This window comes from Nicotiana tabacum, chromosome 4 (genome assembly GCF_000715075.1).
Source record: "Nicotiana tabacum cultivar K326 chromosome 4, ASM71507v2, whole genome shotgun sequence".
Lineage (NCBI taxonomy): Eukaryota > Viridiplantae > Streptophyta > Magnoliopsida > Solanales > Solanaceae > Nicotiana > Nicotiana tabacum.
Window position 1 is genome coordinate 110,777,840 of NC_134083.1, and position 9,781 is coordinate 110,787,620.

The window sequence follows — 9,781 nt, forward strand, 5'->3', positions numbered from 1 at the left end:
CCAAGTAGTCTCCTCATTATAGATGTGGTCGACAACACACCGATAAGAAGGACTCTACTAGACACGGCTCCGAGACATCTTAGGACACTTTAAAACCATAGGCTCTGATACCAAGTTTGTCACGCACCGACCTCAGGAGCACGACCGACGCTCAACCAAGATACCCCAGCCGAGCAAGCCTGCTAGATGCCTTCAACCCAACCTCACCCATCAATAATATAAGAATCAATACAAGTGATAGGCATCAGAAAAAATCAAGTAATCCTCATTCTTTTTCCATTACTCAAAGGATATTCACTTATGACTCCCAAAATATTACAAGTTTATAGATGTAAAGAAAAACATGTTTGCCAAATACTAACATTTCTAGTTCAATTTCCAACATCGAATACCACCCACAACCTGTCTACGGAGCCTCTAAGTACAATAGAAGTGGAGAATGGAAGTGCCGGCGATAAGGCCCCGGCTATACCTTAAGCACAAAATACAACGTCAAATGAGATAAATCCCGAAATAGAGTAGGGCTCACCAAAACCTGCTGAATAGAGAGTGAATGCTAATGAGGACCAAAGCTGCACGCTGATATACCACCTGCATCCATTGAAGATGCAGCGCCCCCGACAAAAGAGATGTTAGTACATGTGGAATAGTACTAGTATGTAAAGCTAAATGTTCTCTTTCGAAATAGAACGCCAATGACAGGAGGGGAAACACCATGGAGCAACAAGTAACTTCAATGATATCCAAATGCCAAGTTAGAACATAATAATTTTAAACATACAAATAATACTATATATTTTTGGTTTGGGAGATAATTAGCATTGATATACCACTATATTTTTAGCACGGAGTGCGATCACGCCTAATCGGCTAGGCCATCTCCCCATGAACAATGTGGTTTGACATGTGATGCGAAAAAAAGGTATTACCAAGAGTAGTACCACTATGTGCGCAACATGGCGTCCGATCTCCACTCGATCAGCTAGGCCGCCTTCCCACATATGTCATGTGGGTTGACTTTTCAATTCACAGCTAATATCAACCTCATCCCAATTAAAGGTAATAACCACAATCACATCAATATTTCAATCTCATCCTAAACAAGGGGAATAATCACAATCCATCACTACATCGGCACGTGTAGTTTCGGGCATGGGCCTTATGACCCGACCTTCCTCGGTTTGCTAATGAAACTCCCAAAAATATTTTTGGTTTGCACACAAGTGAAACAAAAGCACAAATATATATTTTTATTCACCTCATTACCTTTCACACTATATATAGCCTCGTTAGTACCTTCAACCATTCACAATATCATTATAATTCTGTTGGCTCTCCTATTTTAAACACGACTCAAAGCCATAACATTTTAATACACATATCATTCTTGAACACATTCCCGAAGGATAATATAATGTGACAAGAACATTCGGAACACATTGTGAATACATAATTCTTGACACTTGCTTACTCGGGACAATCAAATTTATTGGGAACAACTCGAAACATCGGAATAAGGCACTTGAGCCAACAATACTTGAAACTTACAGGAACATCATGGAATTAAAATTTAAAAAAGTAGTTTAGCCAACATACCTGAAATTCTTCCCTTAATAATACTACTACGTTCCACCACACTAAACAACTTCAATCTACAACAATGCAACATAATTGCGCCGATATTAGCAAGATTTCTATACTTTAAGTCATTTAGACTTTTTATCAAATATCTAGTGTGCATATCTTTCTACAACCTCCTCCAATGGAATTTCTTCACCTAACAAGCACCTTCCACACCAATGATTCACCGCACAATCGTCTCTAGGCTATCCACAACTACCATTAGCACATGCATGCCTAACGATTCACTCCCAACCCATAAATCTTATCAATTAATTCATTTTACAAATCTCTACAATACCAACATAACCTACGGTAGGCAGTTGTGGCTTCCAATCACCATCCCATAAGTCTTAATACATATTTCATACATAAATAATCACCAAGAATTAGTTAGAGATGGTGCACATACCTCTTGTAGTAAGACTCTTGAATATCCCAACTTGTAGTATTTTTGACCAATTTGGGGATTTGAACGGAAATCTATGGATCTTTAAGATTAATCCTAGTTAATATAAGTGTTTAGTAGTAGTAATCAACTCAAAATTACTCCAAAAACATTACCTTGGTTCATGGGAGGGAGGTGTTGGACGGATTTCCCTTGATATGCAAGCTCTAGCTCAAAGAAATGACTTAGCCTCTCTCTCTACTCGGCCTTGGGAGTATTTATAGGGCTCCTACATGCGCGGCCGTGCACTTGGGCAACTGACCGTGCATCGGTCGCACACACGAGGCAGAAACCCCCTTATATGCACGGCCGCGCATTCTGGGCGCTCATATGGCATAGGTCTGGTAAAATAGCCATAACTTTCTGTATACATATCCAAATGATAAACGGTTTGATGCGGTGAAAACTATACTCAGAGGGCTTTAATTTGATAGGTATATCACCTCCTAAGTCTTTATATTGTGGGAGTGCTATTCATTTGAGTCGTGTCCTGTGCTAATTGAGACATCCTTTCCACTTAATGTATCCAACTTGTTCCACACAAATTCTTGCCATTCACAAAACTCCTTAGTATGTTCCAACACACCTTAAACATATATTTTCATTTCAAAATAATGTGGTTCTGTCCCATGGGTCTCCTTTAATACTCGAATACGTTATTTCCAAATACCGTTGGCGCACTTTAAAATCTCAAATCATTAGGTAATTTTAACGGGCCCTTACACTGTCCAAACATACCGACCAATCCCAAAGCATAGCACGAACCTACTCGAGGCCTCAAATCACATAAAAAATATCAACTACGAATCACACCTCAATTCAAGCCTAATGAACAAACGTATATTTTCAAATTCAAAACTTGCACCGAACAAGCCTAAAGAACTCCGAATAACCTCAAATTTTTTATGCAAGTCCCAAATGACACAACAGACTTATATCAACTCGCTAAGTGGCAATTTTGGCCTTTGCGATCGCAAGTCTTTTTCCACGATTGCGAAGACGGGATCATTGGGCAGACTTGAATTAAATATAGGGCTTAGTCTCTTTTCTCTCTTTTTCCACTTGGTCTTGGACGATTTTGAGAGCATTTTGTGGGGGATTTTCATCAAAATCAAGAGGCAAGTGATCCCTATAAATTCTTGAGTTAAATACACAGATTATGGGTAGATTTAACATGAAATTGATAAAAATTTTGTGGAATTTTGTTGGAACCTAGGGTTTGGTAAAAATAAGATTTGACCACAAAATTGATTATGGACTTGAGAATAAATCATATATTTGTGTTCATGAGGTCATGGGTGACATTTATCTTCGAAAAGTTTTGGAATCTGGGCACGTGGGCCTGGAGGTGATTTTTATGGACTTCTCGAATTTGGAAATTATTTTAATAGCTAAATTATGAACTTTTAAGCATATAATTATTAGTTTAGACGACTTTTGATTAGTTTGGGAGTCCTCAACATCGTTTGAGAAGTTCTAGTGAGGTTGAAGAGCCAAATTGTGGACTTGGAATCAAGGTAAGTGTCTTGCCTAACCTTGTAAAAAGAAAGTTATCCCCTTAGGTGTATTAATTGTTGGGTGCTACTTATTGTGGAGAGATACATACGCACGAGGGGACGAGAGTCCGTACGTAGCTATATTCATGTTGTGTCCCGGTAGACTTAGATTCACTTCATGCCTTAATTGTGCTATTTGTATCTGTCTTGTGTATCGATTTCTTTGATTATGTCTGAGACTAAAAATTTGAATAAAGATAATGATTTAGCATCTTACTTTGGAAAAATTGGGAAATATTTGATGAACTATTGATCCATGTCTTCTTGACCCGCATGTACTCCCGCGAGCGAGGTAAATTTCTCTACTCTTATGGGATCGAGCCGTTTGCCTCGCCAGTGAATAAATTACTCTTATGGGAGCGGATCGTTTGCCTCGGCAGTATGGTAACATTATTCTTATGGGATCCCGTTCGCCTCGCCAGTGAATAAATTACTCTTATGGGAGCGGATCGTTTGCCTCGGCAGTATGGTAACATTATTCTTATGGGATCGGGCCATTCGCCTCGGCAGTACTGAGTACCACTATTCCTATGGGATCGGGTCGTTCGCCTCGGCAGCTTCGTACTTAATACTTTAGACTTGAGTTGGTTTGGTAACAGTTGAGTTAGCGCCTTCATGGACGGTTATGACACGTTTAATGATTTGATATAGACTTATGTGTGGAATTACTGTAATTACTTTTATTTGTTTCGTTGCTAGTTGTTGTATATTCACCATGTCTGCTTTATGTATTTTTATTACTATTTGACCACTAGTAAGTGACAAGTCGACCTCTCGTCACTACTTCTTCGAGGTTAGACTAGATACTTACTATGTACACATTATTTTCCGTACTCACACTACACTTCTGCACTGAATGCGCATTTACTGAGACATGTACTACCAGTGGTCACACGGACGCATAGCCGCACTTCTATGGAGACTTAGTGGTGAGCTGCTTGCCTTGCTTCGATCCGCAGCACCAGAGTCTCCCTCTACCTTGTTTACTATTTTTTTCTATTACCTTTAAGATAATAGTTGTATTAGTTTTGTATATTCTCTAGATTGTTCATGCATTTGTGGCACTGGGTTTTGGGGACTTTTAGCATTTATGTACTGTTGTTCTTATCATTACTGTCACTACAGTTGATGTATTTCTCACGCTAGTATTTTGTTGAGAAAAGAGTATGTACATTTGCATGAGAACTTACTTATTTCGTTCTTTTAAAAAGAAAACTTTTTATTTTTAAAGTTAAAAAGGGATAACTAAATTGTTGGTTCACATGTGGGCTTGCTTAACCGCGGCGTTAGGTGCCATCACGGTCTATAACGGGTTTTGGGTCGTGACAACACATCAAATATAGTACCTACAGGGTAAATTCCCTCTCACAAGGTTAGACAGAAGACTTACTTCGCTCTGAAATTCGATAACCGGATCCAACGCCTCTCTAACACCTCAAACCAATGCCAAACGATCCGAAACTAGTTAAAGAACGTGCAAACAAATCAAAATGTACTCAAAACTAGTAATTTAACAATTGAAAACCATTTCCAACTCCACACAAAAAGTCAACAAACTCAACCCCAGGCCCACGTGCTCGGATTCCAAAACTCTTGAAGATAAACATTACCCATAGCACGACGAACTCAAATATCTAATTATTCCCAATTTCATGTTCAATTTCGTAGTCAAAACTCAAAAATATCATTTCTAAGTTTTCTTCCAAAATTTCCAATTTCTACCAATTTTCATGTTACAATCCATACATGTTCATGAAATATAATCAAAAGTGGGTTAGAAACACTTACCCTCAATAGATGGATGAAATAGCTCTCCAAAATCGCCCCAAAATCGGCTTCAAAAGAGAAAATGAGATGAAAATGAGCAAATTCCGGATTTGCTAATTTATATTCTGCCCAGGTACTTCCTCTTCGCAATTGCGAAAATTCCCTCGCGATCGCGAAGGCCAATACTACCACCGCTAGTGTTTCCTCCTTCGCGATCGTGAGGGATCTCACGAGATCGCGAACAACAGCAATCCAGACCTACGCGAACGCGAGCCCAGCTCCGCAAACGCGAAGGCTAAGCCTTCCATCTCTCAAAAATTGCCTTCTGCGATCGTGAACCCCATCACGCGATCGCGATGAGCATCCCTTCCACATAGGCCAGCCATATTAACACCGCATTAGTCCTTCACCACACGAACATGAAGCACAACAAGACCAAGCACCGCGATCGCGATCCCCCCCACCCCCAGCTCGATCGCGAAGAACAATTCTTCACAACTCCCAAACAACACTCCGCGATCGCGAGTCCTTCTCCGTGATCGCGATACACACCCCTTACACCAGAAATTGGGAATCACAAAACAAAGAGAACTGGTCCGGAACCATCCCGGAACACACCCGAGCCCTCTAGGACCCCGTCCAATCATACCAACAAGTCCTCATATATTATTCAAACTTATCCAAAGTTTCGAAACGCCACGAATAACATCCAAAACACGAATCGTCGAACAAAATCATTCGTTTAACTTTCAAACCTTCAAACATCGTCGAACGCATCTGCATCATACTTAGACATTACGGATCACGACCAAACTTCACACACAAGTTCCAACCAACAAAATAAACCTATCTAATGTCCCGGAACACTACCCCAAGTTCAATAACACCAAAATACACTCCAAGTCAAACTTAGAAAATTCAAAAACTTTTCAATCTCGATTCCGATGCCGTTTACTCAAAAGTCAATCCTCGATCAACTCTTCCAACTTAAAACTTCTGAATTAAGAATTATTATTCCAAATCAACTCCGATATTCTTGAAAAATCAAAACCAACTACACGTGCAGGTCATAATACATAAAGTGAAACTACCCAAGGTCTCAAATCGTCGAACGAGACGCTAGAGCTCAAAATGACTGGTCGAGTTGTTACACCTAAATATTAGAAAATTAATCAAATTAGATATTCCTAAATATTAGAGAAAAAATTAAATGACTATTTTGCCAAGTGTAAACTTTGTTTTTTAAGGGTAAAAAAAACGAACGATATTTCGCTAAGGGTTTCATGCTTTTAATATAGTATAGATATAGATATAGATGAGGTTTTGACTTTGGACTTCTTGGTTTCCATTTATTCATCAGATTGCTGCAAAATAATAAAATATTGATTTCTAAAAAATATGTCAGTACTTATGGGACGCAAACTCCATTCTAGAAAAGATCAGCATCATATTAAGCTTGACTCGTAAATAATGGAATAAATATTCTAATTTATTTATTATTTCTGCACATCTTTTGTTTCGTCACACTTTTCCCTTCATGTATATATTCCTTCTTTGTTCTTTTTAGTTATTTGTGGAGTAGAAGTAATCTTCTTGTTGAGCAAGAAGTTGATAAATTCTTTGGTTTTTTGAGTTAGTCGACCAAAATTCTAATTTTAGAAATCGTCCTATTATTGGTATTGTCGTCTGGCACTTAACAATATGTGATTTATGTGATGAGAACACTGATTTACAGAAAGAACCTTGATGGTCCCATGTTAACTTAAGATAAATATATCCAATACACATTTGCTTCTGCTAATTTCTGCTCCACCACTCTAACATGTAATCATAAGAAAAATTACTCCAAAGTTGTGCGTCCAGCTTGTTTGTTAGCTGATGCAGAATTATGCTGAAGCGACTTTCTGTTGGCTTGCCATGCAAGTCAGGTAGACATTCCACACATAAGAAAATGTGTTGACCACTAGTGGCTGTCAATACAGTAACAACATCTATTTAGTTATCTTCTGAACTAGACATATATGTACACATTATTTATGAAAGAGTTTAAGTTATGTACACTGATAATGTGCAAGTGTTTTACATTAGGCAAAATGGAACTACGGTAATATGTAACTCTTAATGTCGATTTTGATATGATAACCTGAAAAGATAGTGAGAATATGCTATTACCAGTTAAATTACACTGCAAATGGAAAGTGTATATAACTTAAAATTATGAAAAGGAATGATCCATAGTCCTCTGATGAGATGTAAAGGGTAAAAAAGATATCTGATCGGTGATCCAAGTTGTGAAAATTTCATCTATAGGTCGAAGAGGCCTTGAGCATACCTGTAAATGAACAGGGACAAATTTGAATGTGATAAAATCGCATATGGGCCAGTACATAAGACCATTAATAGCAGTAGGAACCAAGTCACGTTTGAGTCTGGCAGCAATCTCTGAATTACTTTCTCCTGGTATAGCAACAATGGGAAAATCAGAGAATAAAATGCATGTGTCAGGACTAATTTGGACCTTTGGGTTGAGCAACTTGTCATATATCAACTAAAGTAGCACAATAAATCTAGAAGAAAGACAGATTGCTACCTTGTGCTGCAGCGTTCATGGAGAAGAAGATAGCATTCATGGTAGGTCCATATACGATCTGCCCTAAAGCTATCTTTTTAAATGTGGTGATCACGTCGCGCTTTGGAAAAAATGCTGACAATGCATTGTACCAGAAATGAAGTGAAGGTCCTAAAATTAGCACTCCATAGCCAGCTACCCGCAATGTTCTTATTAGATCATACTGCTCTGACAGTGAACCAGCAATTGTCTGTGGAGTGTGTAGAAAAAGCACAAACAGGCATAAGACAGTTGCACATAATTAATGAAATTTACCTGTAAGTCTTCTAAACTAGTTTTTACTTGAACTCTGTCACCGGTAGAGTACAGAGGCGGATCTAGCCTTCTGATATAAGATTCAACTGAACTCATAATTTTCGATGCAGAACATCAATTTTTGTTTAAAAATCTTCTAAAATTGCAACAAAATAATAGATATAATCTCATAATTTTAAAAATAGAATGAGTTCAATATTAAGAACCTGAAAGGCCGAACTATAGAGTTTAAATTCTGGATTCGCCTCTCGTAGAGTGCGTACCTGAGACGACAAATCAGCAGCAATGAGAATAAGAGTGCAAGTGATGGTCTTGGTGAGAATGGGGCGAGAGTTGAGCATTTCTAAATACCACCCGATGAACCCAACGTTGCTGGAAGCAGATGATGATGAGAAAAACCTGCAGGGAGTTGAGTTTGACAGCTGCCGCTTCAGTTCCATTGTCTTAATTCTGTTCAAAGTTTGAGGTACTCTGGAATAGACTTTGGAATGTTGAAGTTGGTGACGTGATATAGGATATTGGTGGACCAGCTTGAAGCTATTTCTGAGGAAATTAGAAGCAAACATCTCTGTCTTCTTAGGACAAAATGGAAAACCTCTTCCTATTTTGATTTGAACATGAAAGAGAGAAAGGAAGTTCTTCTAAGAAGCTCTTATGTTTGCTTTATATACGAAAGAGCTCAAAGACAAGTAGGAAAGAGAAATTGAGCTGATAACCTGTCCAAAGAGAAGTGAGAATGGACTATAGGAGAGCTGCCTACTTTCTGGTGTAAAGTTTGGCAGGTTATAAATGGGAGCAATGCCTTTAAACTCCATGCATTCACGTTATTAAAAGATATTTATGCATGAAATCATGTTATTTGTAAGCTTTTTGCAAGTAAATTTATATGGTAAGTATATATATTAGTAATCTCATAAAAATACCAAGCTCCTCAACAAGTTAAACTGTACTGATAAATTTTATTACAGTTTTAGGGTTCATTTGGTTTAAGTTTTTGTAATGACCCGATAGGTCTTTTTGAGTACTAACCTTAATTTTAGTGTTCCGACATCTCTCATAGCTTCATTTGATGTTTTTTGATTTGCCTGCGTGGTCCGTGTCCTTTTCGGAAAGCTTTTGCGTAAAATTTTGAAAAATGTGATTTTTTGTATAAAGTGAGACTTGAGTGGACCACGGTCAACATTCTTGGTAAACGACCTCGGATTGGTGTTTTGACGATTCCGGTAGGTTCGTATGATATTTTTTAACTTGTACGCAATCTTGGTTGGGGTCTGGGGTAACCCGAGTGCATTTCGGCGCGTTATGTGAATAATTGTGAAAATAAGTTTTAAGTTGAAAGTTCTTGAGTTTTGATGATCGATTCTTGTCATTTAATGTTATTTTGATGATTTGAGATAGCGAGCAAGTTTGTATAATATTATTACACTTGTGTGCATATTCGGTTTGGAGCCCGAGGGGCTCGGGTGAGTTTTGGAAGTGTTTCGAAAGAGTTTGAAATTGCTGGTG

The 9,781-nt window shown here is 38.2% G+C and overlaps 1 protein-coding gene across 1 annotated transcript; it reads right to left on the bottom strand.

The window, feature by feature from the left end:
- Positions 1-7,078: 7,078 nt before the first annotated feature.
- LOC107815483 (uncharacterized) lies at positions 7,079-8,930 on the bottom strand. The gene is made up of 4 exons (XM_016641065.2): positions 8,539-8,930; positions 7,982-8,210; positions 7,724-7,848; positions 7,079-7,361 (listed from the first exon to the last, which is right to left on the bottom strand). The coding sequence occupies exons 1-4, from the start codon at positions 8,839-8,841 to the stop codon at positions 7,278-7,280; spliced, it is 741 nt and encodes a 246-aa protein (XP_016496551.1). The 5' UTR covers positions 8,842-8,930; the 3' UTR covers positions 7,079-7,277.
- Positions 8,931-9,781: the final 851 nt, after the last annotated feature.